Raw genomic sequence first — 23,674 nt, 5'->3', positions numbered from 1 at the left:
ATTTCGTGCTTACGCCCCTCTGCGCTTACCCGTCTTTATTTTCAGCTGCAGCCGATGGATGCTCGGCTCGTTCAGCTTCTCCCAACCGCAGCTCCGGCACTCAGCTCGGTGCCGCTCTCTGCTCCAGCAGCTGCGCGCCAGGGCCCTCATTCGATCGTTGTGTCAGTGGGAACTGACATAGATGCACAGTGTGTGAATAGCGAGGGCAGCGGCTCGGCTTGAGGGGGGAACGAGGCCGTGCGGAGCTGAAGAGGCGTGGGCGGCAGCGGAGCTCTCGAACTCCCGCCGCTCGCGGCAGTCTGGGGACACGGGGGTTTGGGACTTGTCCCAGCCGGGACTCAGAATCACAGAATGGCCAGGGTTGGAAGGGACCTCAAGGATCATGAATCTCCAACCCCCCTGCCACATGCAGGGCCACCAGCCTCCCCACCTAATGCTAGACCAGGCTGCCCAGGGCCCCATCTAATCTGGCCTCGAACACCTCCAGGGATGGGGCATCCACAACCTCTCTGGGCAGCCTGACTCCATCGTGTATAGCAGATCCCTGCGCCCACCAGGCTGGTTTGCGACCCCCTGTGCCCGAACAGGGCATGGAGACGGATGCTCTGTGCAGTTGTCGTCCCCCCTAACACGTAGTGACCAGATGCTGGGGATACCTCTAGGGCCACCCAGCCACGCGGACTGAACTCACCGGGGGGAGCTGAAGTACTGCTGGGGCATCCCACTGCTGGCAGTGCTCTTAGTCCCATTGCAATGCAAACCCCAACCCTGAACCCAAGTGGTGGAGGCGATCTACAAGCAGGGGACTCTGCTACCCCAGAGCCACAACGGCGCAAAGGGACAACACGACACAGTTTCTCTTTTCCAGGCTTTATTCATGACTCACTCTGCACTCATGCTGCAGCTGAGATTCGGGTGCAGCCCTTGCATGCAATACCCACAGCCACCCCAACGGCAGCCAGCGCTACAGCCATGGCCACGCACAGCAGCCCCATCTCCACGCTGGACACCGTCACCTCTGCACCTGCAAACCCAAACCCGGCCATCAGAGCAGGGCACTGCAGCCGCACCACAAAGGCACAACCACAGGGACTCACCATCGCCATCCTCCTGCTGCTGTCCCATGGCTCCCAGGTCCACCGAGAGCAGCACGGGGCCAATGACCACATCAGCTGCAACCTCTTTCCCTAGGAAGGATGGAACCATGAGCTGTGCTCCCCCCACCCCGGGTCTCCTCAGCCCTACTGGGGGACCTTACCGTCATCACGGCGGAAGCGGCGGCCGTGCCATCTGTCCATGGGGCTGAGCCTCCGGGGAAGCACAGACGGCTCACAGTTGCCCGTCTCACAGCAGCTGCAGACATCCCGGCTACCTTCCACTGGCACCCAGCTGGAGCAGGAGGGCAGGACTGTTACCGGTGAGTAGGGACCCCTGGCAACCCTCCCTTTCCCCTCTCTGCCCAAAGGACACCAAGAACATTGGCAAACACACGCTGGAGGAGCGTGAGGTGGTGTGCCAGCATCATGTGGCTCCCCATCCACCACCCTCCAGACCCACAAAGAGGGTCTGTGTCCTGTGTCTGAGGCTTGGGTGCTGGCCCCTGAGTTGGAGTTCATAAAACATCCTGATTTGTGCCGCAGCTACTCACGTGTTTCTGGCCTTATTGAAAGAGCAAGCCTTGTTCTGAGGGTCTGGGCCTTGGTCTGCTGGGGTCACCTTCAGGTGGCAGGTGATGTAGATCTGTGGGAAGGCAGGGGAAGGGCTTGGGACCTCTCCCTGGGGACAGCCTGACTCAGGGTAGGTGTTGTGAATGGACACAGCATACAGCCTTACCAGGTTCCTGGTGTCCCCCGCAAACCTGAAGACATCGATCCTGAACCGCAGCACATCCTCCCGTGGCCGGGGTGTGATGAAGGCAGAGCTGGTGTCATCCACCCTCCCATCCACTAAGCACCTGGACAAGAGGCAGATGGGGAGTGGGTCAGCATCCTGCTGAGCCCCCGAGTGTGGTGACCCCCCCCAGACTCACCCGTTGAAGTCAATGATGGCGTAGTGGGGCGAGGAGTCACCGTCGGGGCTCAGGGCAGCCACACAGCTGTCCACAAAGAGCCGCAGGGGCACGTGGCTCTCAGTGCTGACCTCGGCCTGGATGTTGAGGATGTCACCCAGCTGGAAGCCAGTGAAGGGTCTCTCTGTGCTCCAGTCATCTGCAGGGCAGTAACACAGGGGGGTGAGAGAGGGGACAGTAGAAGTGATGGCCAGGGAGCAATGTGGGTGACGGCTTTGGGACAGCTGGGTGCCCCAGTTGGGTAACTGGGAGCTGTGCCACGTGGCACAAGCCTGCTGGTGTACAGGGTGCCGTCCCACATACCGCTCATGAGGCGCAGGGAGAACACCAGCCTCTCCTCAGCTGACAGTGCAGAGTTGAAGGGGGACCAGGTGGGCCGGATGGCATTGCTGCTCACGTTCTCCCTCCTGGCAAGCAACAGTGTCAGTACTCAGCTGGGCACTGGGGAGGCGTGGGGGGACACTGAGGTTGCAGAGCCCTTACCTGGGGTAGTGGCACTCGATGGGGATGACAGCAGGGTTGGTGCGGATGATGACAGGGTTGCTAGCAGGGCTTGGGTCATAGTTGATGAGCGTGCGGTAGATGAGGGCATCTGGTGTCACCTGGGCAGGGAAAATGCACAAAGTTGGCAACGAGGCAGCGAGACCTTCCCCTCCCACCCAGAGCTGTCTCTTTCCATTGGAAAATGCAAAAAAAAAAAAAAAAAAAAAAGGGTAAAACACAGAGGGTCTCCAGCTGTAAGCACAAAGCAGCTCCTTTCTAGGAGGAAACCACCCACCTGGGATATGAGATCTCACCTGCACGACGCTGCCGCACTCGTGGAGGCCAGCGGCGAAGGTGACGGTGTTTTGTGCGGCGTTGAGCGAGGAGTGCTTGCAGGCAGCTGGGCCAAGAGTCAGGTCGGCAGCATTGATGAGACGCCCGGTGCCGAAGAGGTCCCTGTGCACCGTCACCACCAGCTGTGCCTCTTGGCACTGCACGTCCACCGGGTGCGAGCCGGCCACGGCCCGTGAGTGAGCCTCAGCCCCCCAGGTCCAGGCAGAGGGATCCCCTCGTGCTGTCCAGGAGAGGTCCCAGGGTGTGTAGGAGCCCACCCCGGCCACCAAGCAGCACAGGAGCCCCAGCAGCATGCAGCCGCCTTGCATCCTGCCTACTGCCAGCTCACCCAGCATGGGAGCTAAGGCAGCTCCGCTGCGCTTTATATCCCTTGTCCCCCTGTGCTGTCTGCACGTGGGGATGGGGAGGCAAAGTCATTTCCGGGGTGCTGTGTCCCCCATCCCAGGCTGTCCAAGGCGAGAGAAAACATCCTCGTCAGCCTCTTTGGGGGAATTGTTTAGAAAACTCAGCAGAAGCCGGAGACGGGGAGACGGGGACGGAGCGGCTTGTTTAGGTTTTTGCCTGGCGATAAGGGACTTTTCAAGGCTCCTGGGGAGGTGATGCACTAGGGGGGGTCAGAGGTGGGGGCTTTCCACCACCCCCAGCCCTGCCCAGAGCCATTCCAGATGCTGCTGCCCTGTGGCCCCTCCATAGCAATCCAAGTAGGGACTTTACGCATCCCACTTCTCACCAACAGCATGAGTGCAGCCATGCTCAGCCAGCCCCATCACACCCTACTGCAGCACTCTTGCAGGGCTGGGCCTGCAGCCCACATTAGCCAGCCCTGCCCAGCACAATACCCAGGGCCATCCCTCAGCAAACGGATGGCTGCTGGAAACTCAGCCCCACATGTTCTCAGCCCCTTCTTTGCATCTGCGTGTCTTTTCTCCACCATGCTGTTGTGCACGGTGACACAAAGGGTGTTCTGCTCTGCACCCCAAATCCTTCCCCATCTTTGTGGTGCCCTTAGCAGACTGAGTCAGGGAGCTGAAGTGGAGCTCAGCTGGCCCCTGGGAAACAGATGGAGCTTAGGGTAGCTTAGGGTCAGTTGCGAGCCAGAAACCCCACTGAATTTGATCCAACACCCCCAAAAGCACGATGCATATGCATATGCAGGCATACTGTATTGCACAACTTCTGCCCTTCTGCTGACTCTCCTCCCCACAAAGCAGGTCAGGACTTCTCCTTGGTGTTTAGGATACCTTGAGATTGGTGCTTGCGTAGAAATGCCAGGCATTCCAGCAGGGAGCCTCTGTCTTTGGGAGGACATTTGGCAAAGGCACTCGCATCGACAGCAGATAACAGGGGCAGGCGCTGCTGAATCAGTAAACAACGGCTGGGGAGCACAGGGCGAGGGCAGGAGGGGGCTGGTGAGGAGGGGGCAGCTCGGGGGCCCCTCTTCAATGAGAAGGGAGAAGCCCATCAAGACACAGAGCTGGGGAGATGCTTGTCTTAGAAAAAGGGAAATTCTGTCCTGACCTTATTCCAAGCAGAAGATGGCTTGGCCACAAACCAGCATGGCCAGGAAAGAGGGCAAGCACAGAGCTGGAGGAGGCAGAGATGAAAAGTCCCAGGGCAAGCCCCAAAGCAAACAAAGTTTCCCCATGTTATACAAAAGAGACTTAAAAGCACAGCTCCTTTTCTGTTTGTAACACAAAGCTGCATGTTGGGAAGAAGCCAGGGACTCTGCTCAGGTGGGTATGAGGGCTGTTAGTGGGAATGGCCACCCATGGGTGCAAGCCAGAGCTTTGCTAACGGTAGAGAAAGTCTATTAAGAACAAGGCTGGCAGAAGAAACATGGAAACCCTTCCTCTTTCCCATCATAGAATTCAGGGGTTCTGTTTGCACCTGGCAGAGAACATCTGCTCTCAGGTTCAGAGCAGGAGCACCCTGCCTTGCCAGCTGCTGCACTGAACAGAACAACCCCAGCTCCACAGTGCTGAGAGGAAAAGCCTATTTCTGTGGTGGCAGTGGGGAGGGAGAGGGGGGAAAGCAGAGGCTGAAATTCCAGTCCCTGCCTCAAGGACTGTTTACACATATCTATATGTAACGAGCCTTGGATGAAATGCATAAACAGTCCTTGGGGCAGGGACTGGAATTCCTGCCTCCCTGCAGCCCAGGAAGAACCAAACCTTCCCTGCACCTCTCCAGCCCCCCTTTGCAGGGACCCCCCATCCCACCAGCCCTTACTCACAGGATGGACAGCATGAGCCAGAACCCCCCTTCAGGCCCCAGGAAGTCTCCCATTGTGGGTCAGGTTTACTTTTTATTGAATATTAGAAGCTAAAAGTTGAGAACACAATTCAGACAGGATTGCTGTGTGTCCGGCGGGCAACCAGGGCTCCCAGAGCAGCAAGGAGCAGGATGGCCAAACCAGCAGCCAGCCCTAGCCCCACATGGCTTCCAGCACCTGCAGAGGAGAAGCCAAAGGTGGTCAGAAGCAAAGATGGGCCCACATCCCATCTTCATTACCCACCTGCCGAGGGCACCCTGCCTGCTGGGTGCTGCTGCTGGCCGTGGATGAGCAGAGGGCCAAGCATCACATCTGCTTCTCCCAGTGTGGGACCCAGGGGCAGCTCTCTGCGGGATCGCCCTCTTCTGTGCTGATGGGATGAGCTGAAGGGCTGCAGGGAGCGCCGTGCTGTGCCACAGCTCTGTGTCTCACAGCACGAGCACACAGCCCGTGTGCCTTCCACAGGCGCCCAGCTGGAAGAGAGCCTGGTCACCAGCCTGCCCTATAGCAGGGACCCCATTAAGCAGCCCAGAAGCACATCCCAGCTACTCACAGCCCACTGGGCTTGTGGAAGGAGCAAGCCTTGTTCTGAGGGTCCGGAGGTTGGCTGGCTGGGGAGACCTTCAGGTGGCAGGTGATGTAAAGCTGAGAGACCAAGCAGCAGGGTGAGGTGGTCGTTCGTCTTAAGGCACACACGTGGCTTCCCCAAGCCCTGTGAGGGACCACTGTCTCTCTAGGGCACCCCAAACACCACTGCTTCTTTCAGAACATTGAGTGCAAAGTCTAACCTAGGGGGGCTTGTCTTGACCAGAAGCATTACCCAAAGGAAGAACCTGGGCTCACAGGGCTACGATCAGCAGCAGTAACACCCCATCCACATGCTGCTATGAGGGAAGAAGGGGACAGACTCTTTAGCAGAGTCTGTTGAAGGGTAGAACAAGGGGGAAATGGATTAAAACTAGAGGAGATTTGTAGTGGATGTAAGGAAGTTTTCTTACATTAAGGGCAGTGAGGCACTGGCAGAGACTGCCCAGAGAGGCAGTAGTGCCCCATCCCTGCAGACACCAAAGTCAGGCTGGAGGGCTCTGAGCATCTGATGTGCTCTGGGTGTCTCTGTGCATTGCAGGGGCTGCACTGATGGACTTTAAGGTCCCTTCCAACTCAAATGACTATGAATACTTCCCCAGCACAACCCCAATGAAGCTGCACTGACCCACACCAAGGCACGAGTTTGGACAACATCTAAACAAGGGACTTCACTATCTTGGACTTACCAGGCTGCTGGAGTCTCCTGCAAATTTGAACACATCTACTGCAAACTGAAGCACATCTAACCGGGGCCTTGGGGATATAAAAGTTGAGGTGGCATCATCCAGCCGCCCGTCCACCATGCACCTAGGTACAAACAAAAATCAGCCAGGTGACTGAGAGCCAAGGCTCTGAGAGGTGGCCCAAGACCAGGGCACAGGCAGCTCTTACCCACTGAAGTCAATGAATGCATACTGGGGAGAGGAGCCCCTGTCAGGGCTGGGGGTGGCCACGCAGCTGTCCACAAAGAGCCTCAGAGGTGTGTGGTTCCCCACACTGACACTCGCCTGCATGTGGAGGACCTCCCCCAGTTGGAACACAGTAGAGGCCCTCTCAGTGCTCCAGTCATCTGGAATAAAAGTAAGATGGTTCTAGTGCCTCGCTGCTCACACACAAGGGGGGACACAAGGCCCTGGGGCTGCCAGCCCTGCACCAACACCTGGGGAGCTCACCCATCCCACTCACTCAGGGGAGACCCCTGCTCCAAACCTACCATTCATAAGGTGCAAGGAGAAGAGCAGCCTCTGCTCAGAGGAGAGGGTGGAGTGGAAGGGTGCCCACGTGGGCTGGATGGCGTAGCTGCTCACGTTGTTCCTCCTGGGGAGTGATGCTCGTGATCAGAAGGCTCTGCTGCTGCAGGAGGGCTTGGTGCCCATCCACATCAACTCACCTTGGGTAGTGGCACTCAATTGGAACCACAGCTGGGCTGGTGCGGATGATGACAGGGTTGCCAGCATGGACTGGGCTGTAATTCAAGCTTGTGCTGTAGATGAGAGCCTCAGGGGTGACCTGGGGAGAGGCAGATTGCATTATGTAATCGCCAAGAACCCTTCTCCTCCAGCCACGCATGTGGAGCCCCACAGCCTCTCCAGGAGATGGAGCTTTTTTCAAAGCAACTTCATGCTATTCTGCAGCAAAAGATCAGTGTGGTGGAATGGTAATACAGGAGGTGCAATAACAAAGAGACTAACGCAATGGAAAGGTGTTACAACAAAAAAAGGAAAGTGCTCACCTGTCCCTGAATATCTAGGCTTGCAGGGAAAACTCCACAAGGGAGGGATCTCCAGTCAGAGATCCTCCTCCAGTGGCAGTCAGCTTTTAGATGAGGTCTAAGAGAGGTGCAGCCAGGCTCCACCCCTTCTGATCACACAGAAGAATTGCCTTCACCTGTGCTCCCAGTGCTGACCAGGTTCTTTCCACAGGTGCTCAATCAGTGGTTCAGGCTGTGACTCAACAGTTACCACACACATGCTCTAGCAAACAGCAGGCAGCGCCCAGACTTCCCTAAACTCACTATCAGCTGCTGGGGCTCTGCAGCCTTCAGAGAGGAACTGAGACTCCCAGCTAAAACACAGACCTTGTAATTGTTTCCCCAAGCACAGAGCCCAACCACTATGCTCCATTAAGTGTTGCATCAGAGAGCAATACCATCAGCCTTAAGAAGCTTTAGTAGCACCAAGCCTGCCTTTGGCTATGTGAAGTAATGAGCACTTAGAGGGCTGGCAGCTGCTTCCTCTTTAGGTTTGCTTCCAACCCTTCTAAACAAAAGGGAAGAAACCAGCCAGAACTCCCCAGTTAAACACCCAGAGGCTCAGCATCTCTCAATGCATAGCATCCCAAGGTGCAAACAAGGAGCCAGCCCCCACCCATAGCCCCCAACCTTACCCTAAGGGTGCTGCCACACTCATGCAGCCCAGCTGTGAAGGTCACCACGTTCTCAGCAGCATTCTGGGCTGTGGCCGGGCAGGCAGCCGTACCCAGGGTCAGGTCTGCAGCCCGGACCAGGCGCCCGGTGCCAAAGAGGTCCCTGTGCACCGTGACCACCACCTGAGCCTCCTGGCACCACACAGACACGGGGTGCAGTGGGGATGCAGCCTGGAGCTGGGACACATCCACCCTTGCCCATGGGGAGGGCTGGGAGAAGGCATGGGGCTGCCCCAGGGACTGAGCCCCCCACAGCTCTGTCTCTCCTCGGAGAAAGCCCCAGGAGCTGTAAGCAGCCCCCATCTCCAGGACGCAGCAGAAAAGAGGAAAGCCCAGGCAGCTTGTGAACCTCATCTTGCCTGCCAGAGCCCAGCATAAGGGGCAGGGGCTGCCCAGGGCCTTTTGTAGCCCTCACTCCCATCAAAGGCAATTGGCAGCACCCAGTCCTGTGGGGATGGTGTTAATTAGCTAACGAGGAGCTGCTGTCAAATGTGCTGTGCAGCTAACTGCAGTTTCTTTTTAACATCTTTTCTGGTAATAAACATCCCTGCAAGATCTCCCAGGGGATGTGTCCCACCTCCAGACCACGCCTGCCAGATCTGTTTGAAAGATGGGCACAAGTTTCCCCTTTTCTCTGATGCAGCATTTCAAGGTATACCCCCAGCATTTAAGGGCAGATTCAGGTCTGGAAATGTCTTATCCCTTTACTAACTTGGGATATCTTTTACAGGTCAGGTGTAGATAGTTATCTTGTCTGCTTTTAGCTTGGAGAAGGCTCTGGGGAGGCTGTGACTGCCCTCGGCCACATCACTCAGTGTGACAACTCCAACTGCTGTTGAGCACCTCCAGGGACGGTGACTGCCCCACCTCCCTGGGCAGCCTGTGTCAATGCATTATCACTCTTTGAAAGAAGAAATATTTCCTGATACCCAACCTGAATTTCCCCTAGCACAACTTGAGGTGCATCACCTCTCATCCTATCACTGTTACTTGGGGCAGAGACTGACTCTCATTTCACCACGACCTCCTGTCAGGGAGTTGTATTGAGCAGAGGTCTACCTGAGCCTCCTCTTCTCCACGCTAAACATGGGAATGGAGAGTAAAGCAAAGTATTTGCAGCAGGTGACAAAGTAGAGAAACAATTTATTTCATCTTCATGCATACACAGAAAGGGCAATTAAGCTTATTGCCCCATCAAGCAATGCCCTGGCTGGCATTGTGTTTGGAAAGCACCATCCTGTGTGCTCACTTAGGGCATTTGTACTGCAAACCCGGGTTGCATCCCATGCAGGGCAACGGAATGGGTTTGGTAAGGACTACCGTTCATCTGTCTTGCTTAGTCTTTGTGGCCTCCAGCAACCCATCATGTACTGAGGCCAGGCTGCTACCTGCCAGTGGCTGCTGGAAGTAGGCCTTGATCTTGCTGAGGTGACGGACCTTCTTCTCAGAGGGATGCCTGTGGGCATTGACCAAGGCACACATCTTGGGGAGACCCCTGGCGGGGTCACACATGAAGCAGGCATGCAGCTCGGGGAGGCCGATGCCATGGGAAGCCAACGTCTGGGCCGAGGGCCGGCTGAGCAGCCTCTCGTCCAGCAAGGGTTGCAGGGACATGAAGGACTCCAGGTTGGCAGGGCTGAGGAGCTGTCTGGATTTGTTCTCCAGGTCGATCTCCAGGACATGGCACAGGTCCCTCGTGGCGCTGGCGCTCTCCAGGGTGCTGCAGTTGCTGAGGTCCCGCCAAAGCAAGTTGCTGGCCAAGTTCTTCAGCTTGCAGCTTTCCTTCTCGGGGACCTTCTCCTTTATTAGGGGTAGAACATCCAGGAAGCCATAGACCACGGAGAAGAACTCCTCTTTCTTGCCAATGGCCGTCAGGGTTTTCAGGAGGGTGGGAAGGGGCAGTGACCAGAGATTAAAGGCAGCCAGGATGGGCCTGTGGATGGTGCTGAGGTAGCTAAGTAGATCCCTCAGGCCCATCTCATAGCCATTAGTTTTGGCCACCAAGTTGGGCAAACACATCATGGGCTGAATGAAGACTGAGAGTGTTTTCTCTTTATCAACCGCCACCATCTGAACGACTTCATTTTCTGGAGAGGATGAGGGAAAAGCAAAAGAGGAGGAGAGAGGAAGAACAGGAGGAATTAACCTCTTATTCAGCACAGAAATACAACATTGAGTCACTCAGCCTTTAACAGCCCCCTATCTGTCCCAAAACATGAAAGCAACATCTCTTAGGGGCTCAAGAGGTTATCCTCCCTCTTACATCTTACATCAAGGCTATGGCAGAAATGTCGGAACTTCATAGAATCATAGAATCATTAAAGTTGGAAAGACAAATAAAATCATCCAGTCCCGTACCTGTAACCACTCTAGACCATGTCCCACAGTGCCACATCTATCATTTTTTTGAACACTTCCACTGTGACTCCACCACCTCCGAGGACAGCCTGTGCCAATACCTCACCAAACTTCCCAACTTCTGCCCACCCCAAATAAATCAAAAGTGATATTGCCATACGTGGGGATCTAAGCCAGCTTCAACATGGCATACTCATTACAGAAGACATTCCCACTTAGAATCTTACTCCAAATCTTAACGTCAAAGAAGATCACGGTTCCTTGTCCCACATCCAGTGTGTTCTGGAGGCAGATGGGAAGGTGTGGGTTGTCTCTGCCAGTGCCATCCTCGAGCATATCGTCTAGCAGACTGGGGTCCTGGAGGAGCAAATGACTAGCTTTTAATAAACATCTCAGGAAGAACCAGGGTAGCAGCTCAGGGTGTTTGTGTGTCCTGAAGGTGACCGAAGGGATCTATTCAAACTAACTGCTGCAGGACTTGGAGTGACCTGCTTGGAACATCACCAAGTAGCTTTCTGCTCTAAGATGACAGGAAAGATGGGGCTATCACAGAGTTGAAGGGTTTTGACAAAGGTATTTCGGCTCTCAGGAAGGATTTCAGAAGTTCTTTGCCAGGATCTTAACTCACCAGCAACTCCTCATCCATGCTGTCCTCTTCATCGCTGCCCAAGTTGAGAAGGTCGCTATCTGCCCAGAGAGGAAAGACATGTCACCTTTGGACACCAGACTGTCTCACCTGCAGTGAGCACAAAGGGCCAACTGACCTCCTGTCAGCATCATCAAGTGAGCTGAGGTGCCCTGGCTAGCCAGAGAGGTGGATGGGGAGCAACCATCTGAACAAGAAGATGCACTGAGATGTGACTATCCTCTTGGGAACTCCCTGGGGATGCTGCTAATTGCCCCCCAGAATTCACCTGATGTCTGCAGGAGCATTGCTTACCGGAGTCATGCATCTCATCACTGCTGTCTGGCACAATGTTCAGCAGGCAGCCTTCCCTGCTGGCAGCCATGGTGGGTGCAGAAAAGCTGGTCTGGGGTTGGGGCAAGCAGTTTGGTTCCTGTGGCACCACTGATGTGGTCCACTCATCGTCATCTTTCTCAACCTTTATCACTTTTGCAGGAAATTGCAGCGTGGTGGTGCTTTCATCTTTCTTCCTCTTGGCAGGGGTGGAGGTCAATGGGACCTAAGAGGGCAAAGCAGAGCTCAGTGAGCATCCCTGTGTGGCCAGGGATGTCCTTTGCCACCAGAGTACAACCACACAAATCCAAGGGAAAGGCTGAGGATCCTCAAGGCACTTGTTTGAACCCAAGGGAACAACCTCAAGATAATGACACCGAGGCAGGCAAATGATGCACGGTTCTTGCTTTGGTGAGCAAACCCAGGTCCAGCCACCCAGTGCACCAGTCTGGGGCTGTGATGGGACACCACAGGGACAAACAGAGGACTTGAGGTAAGGGGCAGAAGTGGAGGCAGTGAATAGGAGATACAGGGGTGCTTGGAGATGTCGTGGGGAGCCCTGGGATTTGGGATGGCTTGTGGTGTGAGTAAAAAGCAAATCTCACCTGGTGGGAGTTTTTTGTGGTGGCTGGAGCAGGGGCAGCTTCTGAAAGAACAAAAACACAGCAGGATGAGGAGGGTGAGCAGTGCTGGAGGTGTCTGAGAGTGATGGGTGTTGAGAAACCCTCTACAGAATGTGCAGGTGGCTGTGGGGCCGTGTCTCCTCTGCTGCCACGGGCATGCTGGAGCCATGGGTAGCCCTGAGCCCCACTGGGAGACGTTGCAGAGGCCAAACTCAAGCCGTGAGGCTGGGCTGGTAAAGTGGTTGTTCATCCAGCTGCCCACGTGTGCTGGAAAGCTGAAAAGGCCATTAGTAGCATCATGCAATGAAATTGCTGTGATTCAGTAGCTGGGGACGTGCCATCCCACAAGCCCCATATTCCCAGCACTCCTGTGCTCTCCAGCAATGCTCAGGCTGTGGCCGTGGACATGTTCAAACCCTTCATGGAGGGAAGTGGGACGCAATTTGGGAAGCTCTCAGGGGAGCCCTTTTGGGCTGCAACACCAGCAAAAGACAAATGTTCAGCCCAGGAGGATTTTATTGGCACAGCAAGTGAGGTGGGGAGTTTGGTCCCTGCTTTCCATGGGTTTTTTAAGCATCCTGGTTTGCTGATGGAGCCCAATCCTCACTGCTCTCTTGCATCCTCCTGGAGTATCATTGCATACTGTTTCTCCTCACTTCTTCCTCCGCTTCCTGAGGCCAGCAGTGTGCTTCCAGTCTCGTTTGCCCCTGCTGGGATGCTCTTCCTCCAGCACTGGGCTGGGGGCCTTAGGTGATGGGGGCCTGGCAGGGGTCTTGGCAGCAGGAGGAGATGCAGCAGGACCCCGATCTGTTTCATTCCGGTGCGAGGTGCTGGAGCAGAACAAATCCAGCAGGTTGGAGGGCAGCGAGGGCTCCTGTGGGGTGGGCACAGATCTGGGGTCCTGAGGCCTTGGTTGGAGCATTGTCCCCATAGAGGAGGCAATGGCACTGAGGGAGCGGGCCATGGAGTGCACCCCACGGGACAGGGACACCAGGTGTTTGTTCTGTCTGTGCTGAGCCTGCAGCAGGCAAGTGGTGACCCCCAGCAGCTCATCCGTGTGCTGCAGGCATGCCCTGGACCAGCAATCAAAATCTTTCTGCAGGGCAGCCAGGGAGGCCTGGAGGCTCTTGGGGTGAGATGTGGTGTCCCCAGCAGCACTGAGAGGAGATGCTGAGCCCTCCTCTGCTCCTTCATCCCGCTGTGCAGCAGGGATGGGTGGTGTGGGGGGTGCATCTCCTCCTGGGCTATGGAGCTGAGTCTGCAGGTCGAGGGTCGGGGTGCTGCTGTCCTCGGATGGCGTGTCCTGCCGGGGGACAGCAGGACCTGCTGTGGGGAGTGGGGCTGAAGGGAGCAGGAGAGGGAGTTTAGCAAGGACAGCATGGATGGAGCGCTTAGCAGATGGCAGCACACCAGGGCCCGGGGACAGAGGTGACCTGTGTGCATGCCACACATCTTGGAGAGGACAACCCCAGCCCTCCTGCCCACCTGCACGCTCTGCACACCCACATTCACATGTCACTCACCTCCCCCAACCCCGGGCACAGATGACTTACCATCATCCCTCCCCTTACATCGCACGTGGGGGCTGGCTGCACGCAGCGAGACCACCATCGCTTTGGCATCAATGAAAGCAACAGTGACACCCCAACCTCGGAGCGAGGGCAGCAATCACCATCCTCCAAGTGGGAGGAGATGTGAATCCCAACGTACGAAACCCAGCCTGGCTTTCGGCCTCCACCCAGCTCTGTGGAGCAGTGTGCCCACATCTCACCTTGCGGCCCCTCGATGCGCTCAGCCAGCGCCTGCAGCCTGGCACGGCACTCGGCAAAGTCCTCGTGCAGCACCAGCTCCCCATCCGCCGCCGGGCGCTGCCTCCGCAGCTCCTCCAGCGCATCCTTGACGAAGGGCTGCATGTCCATCACCTCCTGCTCCGTGGCATAGAGGCCCATCTTCTCCACCAGCCTCTCGCCCGCCTCCATCCTCCGCAGCACGGCCTCCACGCGCCGCAGCTCGCTCTCCAGCTCCTTCCGGCCCCTCTTCTGCCTCTCCTCCACCGTGGCCAGCAGCTGCTCCTCCTCCTGCCGGATCAGCCTCACCAGCTGCTCCACGCGCTGCCTCACCAGCTCCCGCACCCCGAGCCCCTCCGCCTCCAGCCGCGCCGCCTCGTCCTGCAGCACCGCACGCGACGCCTCGAAGCCGGCCCGCCGCCGCGCCAGCTCCTGCCCCAGCTCTGCCAGCTCGTCCCACCGCAGCCGTGCCTCCGTGCTGACGTCGCAGTGCTGCCCGCTGTGAGCGGCGTCCAGCAGAGCGCAGATGCAGCACACCGCTCTGCAGCACTGCTTGCAGTAGATGCTGTCAAGGTGAGAGGAGGCGGAGCGCCCGAGATGAAGGAAGCAATGTATGAACAGAAGGAATTATTTACTCAAAAGGGCGGTGAGGCGCTGGAACAGGGTGCTCAGAGAGGTGTGGGTGTCCCATCCCTGGAGGTGCCTGAGGCCATGGATGGGGCTGTGGGCAGTCTGATGCCATGGCCGGGGTTGGAGCTGGAGGGCTTTAGGACCCCCTCCATCCTATGCCATTCTATGAACCTCTAATTCTATCATCATCTGTTCTTAGAATCATAGAATGGTTGGGTTGGAGGAGACCTTAAAGCCCAACCAATTCCAGTTCTCCACCATGAGCTGGCTGCCCCCCACAAGCTCAGGCTGCCCAGGGCCCCATCCATGGCTTCGGGCATCTCCATGGGTGGAGCACCCACAGCACCTCTGGGCAACCTTAGACATCCCACCCGCTGCCTTCCTGGCTTCCAGCAGCCTCCTCATCTTCATCCCATGCCCTCCTCTGGCCCCATCAGCAGCCCCAGTGCTTTCTCCCTGCTCCCCACTGGTAACTGCAACCAACTCCCATCCAACTTTTCCATCTGGTGGTGGCCCTCAGCAGAAGGACGGAGCCACCTCGCTCAGCCCAAAGATGAATGACAAGAAGTTCCCTACCTTAGAGTCTGCTTCTGGTGGGTCGGGATGGGACAGGACAAGCTGCTGGTCCTCCTGGTGCCCTCGAGGAACTCCTGCGGCGATCCCACCCTGATGTCCTGCACCCTCTTGGCCTCGTGGTTCTCCCGCTTGACGTAGCGCTGGTGGGTCTCGAAGCACTTTGTGCACAGGAATTCCTTGCACTCCGGGCACCAGTACTCACTGCTGCTCCCACAGTTGTCGCACAGCAGCTCGGCCCCGCTGACCACACGCCGGTAGATGCTCAGGCGGGCCTGCAGGCTGCTGAACAGCACGTTGTCCACGTCGGGGATGCCATCAGGCTGAGGGATGGGCGCCTGGCACACGGGGCACTGCCCTACAGGTTTGTTCTCTCTCAGGCAGCCCAGGCACAGCGTGTGCAGGCAGGTGAGCAGCTTCAGGTCGGGAGATTCCTGCTGGCAGCCCTCGCACAGCACGAACTGGAAGTTGTCCTCCAGTGGCTTGGGGAGGCGAGGGAGGGGACAGAGCTTTAGAACCCTCATCCTGGCACAGGTGAGCGGCCACTTCCTACCTGCGGGGCGCTGGTTCTCGCTCAGCACTTCCCCTCCCCATAGCACAAGGGGACGCGTTGGCAGCGTTGGCGGGGTGGGGATGGGATGCGGTGCACCCACCCGCCCTGCCACCCCGTCCCCCTCCCTGCCGCCGCCCCACTCTGCAGCCCCACACTCCCACCGCACCCACTCCATACGCACGAAAGGATGAAAGCCCTTTAAAAGATCCCAGCACAGCCCCGTGCCCATCGCCCCGTCGGGGCACAGCCCGCTGCTGCCCCCCGCCTCCTCCCGCCCCACCGTCCCCCACCCCCCGCTGCCGGCCGGGGCTCACCGGGACCGCGGGTTCGAGGCCGTCCATGGCGTGGTACGGCCCCGGGGCTTCCCCCCGCCTCTCCCGTCGCCCAGTTTCGGTTTCCCGGTGCTGCAGACTCCTCCTTCGGGCGGGCCCTATGTCGACTGTTGCCCGGAAGCCATTTTCATGGGAGGGGCTGCTCCTCTCCATCCTTCCATCCACTCCCCACTGGTGGCTATGGGGCCACCGTCAAGTGGAGACCATGACAGCCCTAAAAGCAGTGTGACTGAGGGGGGACATCAACAAAGGGGGTACCCCTACCATGGACCTGTTGGGGTTACCCAGAGCAGAGATGCTTTCACCTCTGGGTGCTGAGCATCCCCACACAGGCTATCGGTAGGAATGGGGAAACTGAGGCACGGCTCAGTGCAGCGGGGCATGGGGGAGAGCCCACAGGATCACAGAATCACAGAATGGCCAGGGTTGGAAGGGACCTCAAGGATCATGAATCTCCAACCCCCCTGCCACATGCAGGGCCACCAACCTACATGCAGGGCCACCAACTACAGAAGCCATCATCCTGTTGCTACCCTTAGAATATGTTTATTGGGATAGAAAGGAAGCTTACAAAATAAAGAGCTACGGATACACGGCTGGACGCAGCCCCCACGCACACAGTGCAGACAGAGCTCACATCACACAATGCAGAAACACAAATAAACGCCGTCACTTCTTGTGTTGGGAGGGGCAACTCCCGGCTGCTCCTTCCCCAGATGCCACCTCTGCTCTCTCCCCAAAAGGCAGCAGCTTGCAAGGACCACACGGCCCAAAGCTGGGGTGCCCACTGGATGCATTGTAGGCAAGGGGTGAGAAAAGACAACACAAGGGCAGCTGGAGGGGCTCAGCCAAGGAGCAACACCTCCATTGCATCAGTTTCCCCGCTCAGGCCTTCACCTGCCTCCTGTCATCCCACAGGGAAGGCAGGCAGCATCCTCACCATGTCCTTCTGCTGTCCCCCACCTACAGACACACACACACACAGGGACACGCTTGCTCTATCTGTGCAGCTTCACGGCCTTGAAGAGCTCCTCCAGGCGGAGGGCCAGCTGCAAGTCACCCTGCACCCGCAGCCGCCCGCTCATGTAGGCAGCCAGGGGCCTCAGCTCGCCCAGCATCAGTTCCTGCAGGTCCTCCTCTGCCACCTCCAGCACCACATCAGGGCTGCCCTGGGGCACACCGCAGCCAGCCCGCCCGCTGCCTGTGGGACACGGATGGGGCGAAAGGGAGCAGCTTGGTGAGCTGGGACACCGACCACAAGGAGATCCCATAGGGCATGCACCCCACCGTAAGACCCCACCTGAGGACAGGTCTATGAAGAAGGTGCTGCGGGCGCCTCCGGGCAGGATGATGTCCACCTGGTAGGATGCTCCCACCTGGCTCACCAAAGCCTCGGAGAGGATGGGCTCCACAGCTGAGAGCAGCTCGGTCACGCTGGGCCTCCTCCTGGGGGGGTCCACCTCGCTCACCATCACCACGCTGTCTGCTGGGACAAAGGGATGGAACAGGGGACGCCTTCAGGATGAGCTCTGCTGGTCCACAATGACCCCCACCACATGGCACTCCCTCCTCCAGCCTCCACCAGACCCCCATAGCTTTCGTTCCCTTGCTTGCCCCAGTCTTAGCCAAAATTGCTGAAGGGATGACACATCCAGAATAGTCACACTGCAACCACAGAGTGCATTTTTTCCTTCTTAGGAATAAGCAGGGGCCTGAGCTGACACGTGTGTCTTCCTCCCATCCCCATGACTCAAAGCACCTGAGGAAAAAATCTCGCTGTCACTTCCCACCCCTTCTGAGAGCCGTGCCAAGCTCTCAGCACCAAACCTGAGCTGCCCCCAGCCTATCTGTGCTGTGCTCACAGGGCAGTGGTATCTGCAGGACTTTGGCTCCTCTTTCTTACAGACTCTGGGCTCAAAGGTTATGGCTCCTACCTGCCTCTGGGGCGCTGGGTGTGCTGTCAAGGAGGTGGGAAGCCAGCTGTGGGGGAGAGCCCTCCAGCACCGGGGCTATGGCACCCAGAGGTCCCAGCAGGGCATCCCGGGGGGGCTGCAGCACCGCCTCCATCGTCAGCTCCACGCGGTCCACCTCCAGTCCCCAGGACTTGGTCATGTCATTGATATCCAGCTGAGGGAAGAAGGGAAGAGAGGTGGTGGGAGGCCAGAAGACCATGGAGAAAACAGATCCCACAGCTCAGCGTGCTGCTGGTTTAGATATGAGGTGTACCCCCACACCCAGTGAACACCCAGGGCCATTCTCACCAGCAGCTGCTCTCCAATGCGTAGCTTCTCCCCCTGGATCTCCCGCAGGCTCTTCTTGCCCAAGGCCTTGGCCATGGCGCTCTGTGCTGTCATGCGAGTGGCTGCCACGAGGTCCTTCACCACCAGCACGGACAGCGCGGGGTCCCACACACGGAACTGCACATCAGCACCCATGGAGAGCACGGCACCATCCCGGGAGATCAGCTGGGAGAGGGGGTCAGGGTCTGCCCTGCTGCACCCCATGCCCAAACCTTGTGGGAGCCAAGGTTCCCTCTCCCATCTCCTTAATAAAGAAGCAAAGCCAACCCCAATGATGGCGTTTGGGCTACTCAGTATGATAACTTCCAGCCATTGCTGAGAGACATTTGGATACGGGCTGATGTTTTGGAGATGTCTCCACTTGGGAACATCCATTGACCAAGGTACGGAAGGTCATCAGGTGCCTCCCAGCCCCAGGGCTCATGGCTCCTAGCCCTGTGACGCTCCTTGCCTCTCCATGAGGATAGGCAGAATGCTGCTCTGGGTATTTGGGATGCCTCAGTGGTGGCTCACCTTGCAGGGGGGCACATTGAAGGCCCGTGTTCTCAGATCCACACGCTGCCAGTGGTCAATGAAGGGCAGCAGCAGCACCACGCCAGGGCCCTGTGGTGCACGGAGGCGGCCCAGGCGGAAGATGACCATTCGTTCATAGGAAGGCACTATCTGGGGGTTGGACACAGAGACAGGGACAGGAGTAAAACGTCAGGCACTGCCTAGCCACAGAGCATGGGCTGCCACCCTGCTCCTCACCTGCTCTCCTCCCTTACCTTCAAGGCAAACCAGCCTGAGATGGGGAAGGTGAGGAGCATCAGTAGGAAGACCAAGGAGGTGATAATCCCATGGCAGATCCAGGACAGCCAACCCTGGGAGGAGTCTGAAAGGCGGGCAGGGAATGTGCACCCACCAGCAAACCCCACCCAGGATGAGTGAGAGCACCCAGCCAGAACAACACCCTGCTGAAAGCCTCAGAGGAAAAGAAAGCAGCATCTCCCCTCTGCAATCGGGTCTCACCTGCAGCATTCCTGGCCGATCCCAGCGGGTCTGCCTTGGATCCGAAGGAGAAGAAGCCCTTCTGTGCACCATACAGCCCAATGCTAGACTGCTGGAAGCGGTCAAAATCCCCTAAGGGCAGTGCCTGGTATCCCGACCTGCTGAACATCTCCCTGCTGCAATGTGCAACGCCGAGAGGGTAAAAACCAACAGCTCTGCCGCAATGCTGTCTTGGTTTTCCTTGCTGGAGCCTCAGTCCGGTCTGGGGCTGGGGGTTTCCATCCTCCCGGCGGTTCCTAGATGAGGATGAGGATGCTGCGGAGGGGAAGGAGGGAGCTGCCGGAGCTTCCTGGTCCGCCCCTCATGTGGCTGTGACGGCAGAGGGACGCAGGGCTCACGGCGGGGTGAGTTTTTCCGGCGGGTGCAATGCTCGGGAAATGCTCCGGCGACCTCGGGGAGCATCGTGTCCTCTGCTGTACTCATACCTCGGGGGGGGTCCGGAGGGTCCTGCAGCCCTACGGGGTCCCCTCTACCCCATAGGAAATAGGGAAATAGATATTTTTCCCAGCAAATCCCTCTCCACGCGGCCTTCTCGCGCCGACAAAACAAGCGCTCCTCCATCTCGGCAGCCGACAAAAGGGGGTGGTACCCTGTGGGTGTCTGCATCCCCCCCACAGCATCACCCTGTGGGTACCGGCATTCCCCCCGTAGCATCACCCTATGGGTGCCTGCATCCCCCCTGGCAGCATCCCCCACGCCGCATTCTCCCTCCCAGTGCGGTGGGATGGCAGGAACGGGACGAGTGGTACATGAGACCCCCGCGGGACCCTGTCCCGTCCCGACCTCGTCCCGTCCCGCCTTCTCCCATCATCCCCGCCTTCCTCCCTCCCCCAGCTCCTCCTCCTCCCCACGCCGGACTGCAGAAACGAAAGCGGAGTCTCCGGCCCAGCGCCCCGAAATGCCCGGCAGCCCCGAAGCCCCCCGAACCCCCGGACCCCAAGAAGGTAAATAGGGACCCCCTCGCCCCCGTGTGCCTGCTCCCCGCTTATTACTGCGCGGGGAGGCGGGCTGGGGGGGTGGGGGATAGGCAGAATGGGAGCCCCCCAGTAGGCTCTGTGGGTGGGTTGCACGTGTGGGTTGGGAGCAACGGGGGCACAATTGAGATGCAAAGCTGTTCTTTGAGGGGGATACAGAAAATGTGGAGGGAGGTGGCAAGGGGAGGCACCCTGCTTTGTGTGGGGCTCGCTGATGGGCTGGGGAGGGCTGTGGGGGGCTTTGGGGACAGGGCTGGCAGGAGCACTCCAGAGGCTGGAACCACGTGGTGGGGACACGATTTGTCCATTCTTGCGTCCCCCACGGCAAGATCCGGAAGGAGCAAAAGTGAAAGGAAAAAATCAATTGGCACGTTTGAAATCTCCCCATATAACCCTGAATCCAACACTCCAAACGCACAGAGCTCATTTCTCCCTACTTCTCCTGCTTCCTCTTCCTACCCAGATGGCCCTGCTGCCCCCAAGGAGCCTGGGGCCGTACCCGGACCCTCGCAGTGCCCCGCTCCCTCTGGGCTATTGGGGGAGGGCGACTTCCAGTTCGTGCTGTGCGAGGGCTGCCGGCAGGAATCGCCCAACCTGAAGCTGCTCACCTGCCTGCACACGCTGTGCCTGGGCTGCCTGAGAGAGAACAAACCTGTAGGGCAGTGCCCCGTGTGCCAGGCGCCCATCCCTCAGCCTGATGGCATCCCCGACGTGGACAACGTGCTGTTCAGCAGCCTGCAGGCCCGCCTGCGCGTCTACCGGCGGATCAGCAGCGGGGGGCTGAGCTGCTGCCGGTGCCGGCGGGAGGCAGCGGCCGTGTGGTGCTCAGAGTGCGAGGAGTTCCTGTGCCCGGGCTGCTTTGAGGACCACCAGTGGTTCTTTAAGAAGAGGAGCCACGAAGCCAGGAAGGTGGAGGAGCTGAGAGCCGAGTCGGCGCATCGCTTCCTGGAGGGCACCAAGAAATCGTGCAGCCTCTTCTGCTCCAGCCCCGGGCACACGGAGCAGGGCCACGTCACCAGGTGAGCAACGCAGCACTGTGTCTTGCCCCTGGGGATGGGGACACGGTGCCAACCATGCGCTCCTCTTCCCCGCCAGCATCTTCTGCAGGAAGTGCGAGAAGCCGCTGTGCTGCTCCTGCGCGCTGCTGGACGCCCAGCACTCACCTTTCTACTGTGACATCCGCGCCGAGATCCAGCGGAGGCAGGACGAGCTGGCAGCGCTGGGGCAGGAGCTGGCGCGGCGGCGGGCCGGCTTCGAGGCGTCGCGTGCGGTGCTGCAGGACGAGGCGGCGCGGCTGGAGGCGGAGGGGCTCGGGGTGCAGGAGCTGGTGAGGCAGCGCGTGGAGCAGCTGGTGAGGCTGATCCGGCAGGAGGAGGAGCAGCTGCTGGCCACGGTGGAGGAGAGGCAGAAGAGGGGCCGGAAGGAGCTGGAGAGCGAGCTGCGGCGCGTGGAGGCCGTGCTGCGGAGGATGGAGGCGGGCGAGAGGCTGGTGGAGAAGATGGGCCTCTATGCCACGGAGCAGGAGGTGATGGACATGCAGCCCTTCGTCAAGGATGCGCTGGAGGAGCTGCGGAGGCAGCGCCCGGCGGCGGATGGGGAGCTGGTGCTGCACGAGGACTTTGCCGAGTGCCGTGCCAGGCTGCAGGCGCTGGCTGAGCGCATCGAGGGGCCGCAAGGTGAGATGTGGGCACACGTGGCCAGCAAGCACCCGGTGCTCATCTCCCTGCCTCCCCAGTCACTCTCCACATCACTGTCCCTGTGATGGGACAGCTGTGTTGCTTGATCTCTGTGCCTCCCCAAAGGCTCCAAAGCCCCTTGGCTATCACAAAATGTTTCATTCTGGTCCCCCTTCCCAAGCCTTGCCCTCTCTCTTGCAGGTGATGCCCCCCAGCCAGTCCCCGAAACGGAGATGGCTCTGGAGAACAACCTGGTGAGACATCTGTGCCCTGTCCCAGTACGGGGATGGCTCCTCACTTCCCCTATCTGCAAGTCTTCCCCATCCCACAGAGTAACTCCCAGCTTTCCCATAACCATTGCTCTGTGCTCTCTGTGCAGCATGACGAGCCTCCACAGCACAGCAGCCAGGATGTTGTGCCCACCTTCACCATCAGCCTTGCTGAGATGGGGGTGGGCACGGTAAGGAGCGCCCCATTGGGGTGGGAGCTTTTGGGACCCGGAGGGGCCACCCAGTTGCCTGATGTCCCCTATGCAGGTGTCCCAAGCCACCATGCGGTCCAAGCGGTGCCAGCCTCACATGGAGAGGAGCAGCCAGATCTCACCCAAGCTGCTGAAGCTGGAGCGGGATGGTGGTGAGCCTAGCTCGAGCCAGTGGGATGGCAGAGGGGGGCCCAGCACCTCCACTCAGAGACACAACGGCCGCATCCCCAACTCCAAGGCCAGCAGGAGCCGCACTCGGGATGCAGGTGGGTCATTACGGGCTCCCCTATAATGAGAGCGATCAGGAGCCCAGGCTTTGCCCTCTGGAGCTTCATCCCCATTCCTTTCCCTCTGCAGAGGATGGCAGCATCATCATCAGCTCGGAGGACAGCGAGGAGGACACGGTGATGAGCGGGACATCAGACTTCACTTGCTGAGCTGCAACCCAGTCTTCTCTGCTCTGGAAGGCAACAACCCCCCCCTAGGTTTGCCTGAAGAGCCCACATGGCAACATCCCCAGGGGGCAGAGGGACAGCTCTGGGCATAGGGGACAGTTCAGGTTTGGGCTCTTCTCTGAGACATTCACACATTCAAGGATGTAGGAGCCTGAAACTGTCCCCAGTATCACCTTCCAGCAGTGCTTCAGCAGGAGCAGGACTTCCTTTGAGATATGGAGGTGGATATGGAGGCTACTCACTTTTTAAACTTCTCTTCTTGTTTAAGCTTCAGGCTGTGCTCAGATAACACAAAGCTCACACTGCTGCAGGGAGAGCTGTTCAAACTGTCTCTTGTAGCACTTCCTTCTGTAAGACATCGATGTTCGAGTCCCTCCACCACCCCATTCTGATAGAGATTATCACGGAGCTCCCTGGGAAGATTATTCCCAGCTGAAAAAAAAAAAAGAAAAGAAAAAGAAAAAAAAAAAGAAAACACAAAAAAAACCCCCAGTTTTCTTATGAAATTCTTATCTGCACGCTCCAGTGCTCCAGCCCAACAGCCAGGCAGAGGGCAGAGGCTGTGAGATGGGATCGCTGCTGGGATGGCCCCACCAGCAGCATCACTGCTGGTTGGCTGAGCATCCGACAGCATTTTTTGTATCAACTCCTCATGCAAAAGTTTCTTTGTATTCAATAAAGGCGTTTCCGGATCGAATCCCCCTTCTTTTGCCTTTGCTTTTCCCCGCAGTGCCG

At 58.2% G+C, this 23,674-nt stretch overlaps 5 protein-coding genes across 12 annotated transcripts; 1 reads left to right on the top strand and 4 right to left on the bottom strand.

Moving 5' to 3' along the window:
* Positions 1 to 861: 861 nt before the first annotated feature.
* Positions 862 to 3,458, bottom strand: LOC116225563 (zona pellucida sperm-binding protein 3). Its single transcript, XM_031588017.2, has 9 exons — positions 2,866 to 3,458; positions 2,552 to 2,670; positions 2,372 to 2,475; positions 2,030 to 2,207; positions 1,834 to 1,954; positions 1,649 to 1,740; positions 1,259 to 1,389; positions 1,098 to 1,187; positions 862 to 1,024 (listed from the first exon to the last, which is right to left on the bottom strand). Exons 1-9 carry the CDS (start codon positions 3,238 to 3,240, stop codon positions 894 to 896), a joined length of 1,341 nt encoding a protein of 446 aa, XP_031443877.2. The 5' UTR covers positions 3,241 to 3,458; the 3' UTR covers positions 862 to 893.
* A 999-nt stretch (positions 3,459 to 4,457) lies between these two features.
* LOC116244557 (zona pellucida sperm-binding protein 3-like) lies at positions 4,458 to 8,580 on the bottom strand. Of its 2 annotated transcripts, none has more exons than XM_031616322.2 (8): positions 8,151 to 8,580; positions 7,156 to 7,274; positions 6,979 to 7,082; positions 6,681 to 6,834; positions 6,452 to 6,572; positions 5,731 to 5,822; positions 5,421 to 5,650; positions 4,458 to 5,354 (listed from the first exon to the last, which is right to left on the bottom strand). In XM_031616322.2, exons 1-8 carry the CDS (start codon positions 8,541 to 8,543, stop codon positions 5,248 to 5,250), a joined length of 1,320 nt encoding a protein of 439 aa, XP_031472182.2. In that variant the 5' UTR covers positions 8,544 to 8,580; the 3' UTR covers positions 4,458 to 5,247. The 2 variants fall into 2 exon arrangements, with proteins under 2 accessions (XP_031472182.2, XP_031472181.2); XM_031616321.2 differs by having other exon boundaries at positions 4,461 to 5,354; positions 6,657 to 6,834; positions 8,151 to 8,579.
* Positions 8,581 to 9,312: 732 nt separating this feature from the next.
* LOC116244554 (protein PML-like) lies at positions 9,313 to 16,393 on the bottom strand. Of its 3 annotated transcripts, XM_090148658.1 has the most exons (9): positions 15,986 to 16,393; positions 15,122 to 15,600; positions 13,900 to 14,480; positions 12,111 to 12,151; positions 11,488 to 11,731; positions 11,312 to 11,380; positions 11,176 to 11,234; positions 10,775 to 10,904; positions 9,313 to 10,276 (listed from the first exon to the last, which is right to left on the bottom strand). In XM_090148658.1, the coding sequence occupies exons 1-9, from the start codon at positions 16,154 to 16,156 to the stop codon at positions 9,513 to 9,515; spliced, it is 2,538 nt and encodes an 845-aa protein (XP_090004784.1). In that variant the 5' UTR covers positions 16,157 to 16,393; the 3' UTR covers positions 9,313 to 9,512. The 3 variants fall into 3 exon arrangements, 2 of the variants coding, with proteins under 2 accessions (XP_090004784.1, XP_031472175.2); XM_031616315.2 differs by lacking the exon at positions 11,312 to 11,380; XR_016470251.1 differs by lacking the exons at positions 9,313 to 10,276; positions 10,775 to 10,904; positions 11,176 to 11,234; positions 11,312 to 11,380 and having other exon boundaries at positions 11,626 to 11,731; positions 12,111 to 13,469.
* A 140-nt stretch (positions 16,394 to 16,533) lies between these two features.
* STOML1 (stomatin like 1) lies at positions 16,534 to 19,951 on the bottom strand. Of its 3 annotated transcripts, XM_031616318.2 has the most exons (8): positions 19,779 to 19,951; positions 19,315 to 19,589; positions 19,071 to 19,177; positions 18,817 to 18,966; positions 18,265 to 18,468; positions 17,938 to 18,130; positions 17,304 to 17,489; positions 16,534 to 17,204 (listed from the first exon to the last, which is right to left on the bottom strand). In XM_031616318.2, the coding sequence occupies exons 2-8, from the start codon at positions 19,460 to 19,462 to the stop codon at positions 17,002 to 17,004; spliced, it is 1,191 nt and encodes a 396-aa protein (XP_031472178.1). In that variant the 5' UTR covers positions 19,463 to 19,589; positions 19,779 to 19,951; the 3' UTR covers positions 16,534 to 17,001. The 3 variants fall into 3 exon arrangements, with proteins under 3 accessions (XP_031472178.1, XP_031472180.1, XP_031472179.1); XM_031616320.2 differs by lacking the exon at positions 19,779 to 19,951 and having other exon boundaries at positions 18,265 to 18,420; positions 19,315 to 19,677; XM_031616319.2 differs by lacking the exon at positions 19,779 to 19,951 and having other exon boundaries at positions 17,304 to 17,486; positions 19,315 to 19,675.
* On the top strand, positions 19,579 to 23,636 carry LOC116244555 (PML nuclear body scaffold). 3 transcript variants are annotated; one of them, XM_090148660.1, is made up of 8 exons: positions 19,579 to 19,697; positions 20,188 to 20,297; positions 20,791 to 21,346; positions 21,423 to 22,003; positions 22,205 to 22,257; positions 22,383 to 22,463; positions 22,540 to 22,750; positions 22,842 to 23,636. In XM_090148660.1, the coding sequence occupies exons 2-8, from the start codon at positions 20,252 to 20,254 to the stop codon at positions 22,919 to 22,921; spliced, it is 1,608 nt and encodes a 535-aa protein (XP_090004786.1). In that variant the 5' UTR covers positions 19,579 to 19,697; positions 20,188 to 20,251; the 3' UTR covers positions 22,922 to 23,636. The 3 variants fall into 3 exon arrangements, with proteins under 3 accessions (XP_090004786.1, XP_090004785.1, XP_031472176.2); XM_031616316.2 differs by lacking the exon at positions 19,579 to 19,697 and having other exon boundaries at positions 19,946 to 20,297; XM_090148659.1 differs by lacking the exons at positions 19,579 to 19,697; positions 22,383 to 22,463 and having other exon boundaries at positions 19,945 to 20,297.
* The last annotated feature ends 38 nt before the right edge of the window (positions 23,637 to 23,674 follow it).

Source organism: Phasianus colchicus, chromosome 12 (genome assembly GCF_987193195.1).
Source record: "Phasianus colchicus chromosome 12, bPhaCol1.hap1.1, whole genome shotgun sequence".
Lineage (NCBI taxonomy): Eukaryota > Metazoa > Chordata > Aves > Galliformes > Phasianidae > Phasianus > Phasianus colchicus.
This window is presented reverse-complemented; position numbering and strand designations above follow the sequence as displayed.

Coding starts and splice junctions, on each gene's coding strand:
- LOC116244555 (XM_031616316.2), top strand. CDS start 20,078: ATGGCAGGAACGGGACGAGTGGTACATGAGACCCCCGCGGGACCCTGT. Junction 22,004..22,204: donor GCGCATCGAGGGGCCGCAAG/GTGAGATGTGGG, acceptor TCTCTCTTGCAG/GTGATGCCCCCCAGCCAGTC. Junction 22,464..22,539: donor CTGAGATGGGGGTGGGCACG/GTAAGGAGCGCC, acceptor TCCCCTATGCAG/GTGTCCCAAGCCACCATGCG.
- STOML1 (XM_031616318.2), bottom strand. CDS start 19,462: ATGTTCAGCAGGTCGGGATACCAGGCACTGCCCTTAGGGGATTTTGAC. Junction 18,131..18,264: donor GCATTGGAGAGCAGCTGCTG/GTGAGAATGGCC, acceptor TTCTTCCCTCAG/CTGGATATCAATGACATGAC. Junction 17,490..17,937: donor ACCCAGCGCCCCAGAGGCAG/GTAGGAGCCATA, acceptor CCTTTGTCCCAG/CAGACAGCGTGGTGATGGTG.
- LOC116225563 (XM_031588017.2), bottom strand. CDS start 3,240: ATGCTGGGTGAGCTGGCAGTAGGCAGGATGCAAGGCGGCTGCATGCTG. Junction 2,671..2,865: donor AGTGCGGCAGCGTCGTGCAG/GTGAGATCTCAT, acceptor TTCCCTGCCCAG/GTGACACCAGATGCCCTCAT. Junction 1,025..1,097: donor GCAGCAGGAGGATGGCGATG/GTGAGTCCCTGT, acceptor TTGGGTTTGCAG/GTGCAGAGGTGACGGTGTCC.
- LOC116244557 (XM_031616321.2), bottom strand. CDS start 8,543: ATGAGGTTCACAAGCTGCCTGGGCTTTCCTCTTTTCTGCTGCGTCCTG. Junction 7,083..7,155: donor ATTGAGTGCCACTACCCAAG/GTGAGTTGATGT, acceptor ATCACTCCCCAG/GAGGAACAACGTGAGCAGCT. Junction 5,651..5,730: donor TTCCACAAGCCCAGTGGGCT/GTGAGTAGCTGG, acceptor GCTCTCTTCCAG/CTGGGCGCCTGTGGAAGGCA.
- LOC116244554 (XM_090148658.1), bottom strand. CDS start 16,156: ATGGAGAGGAGCAGCCCCTCCCATGAAAATGGCTTCCGGGCAACAGTC. Junction 14,481..15,121: donor CACCAGAAGCAGACTCTAAG/GTAGGGAACTTC, acceptor TCACCTTGACAG/CATCTACTGCAAGCAGTGCT. Junction 10,277..10,774: donor CTTTGACGTTAAGATTTGGA/GTAAGATTCTAA, acceptor CATCCTCTCCAG/AAAATGAAGTCGTTCAGATG.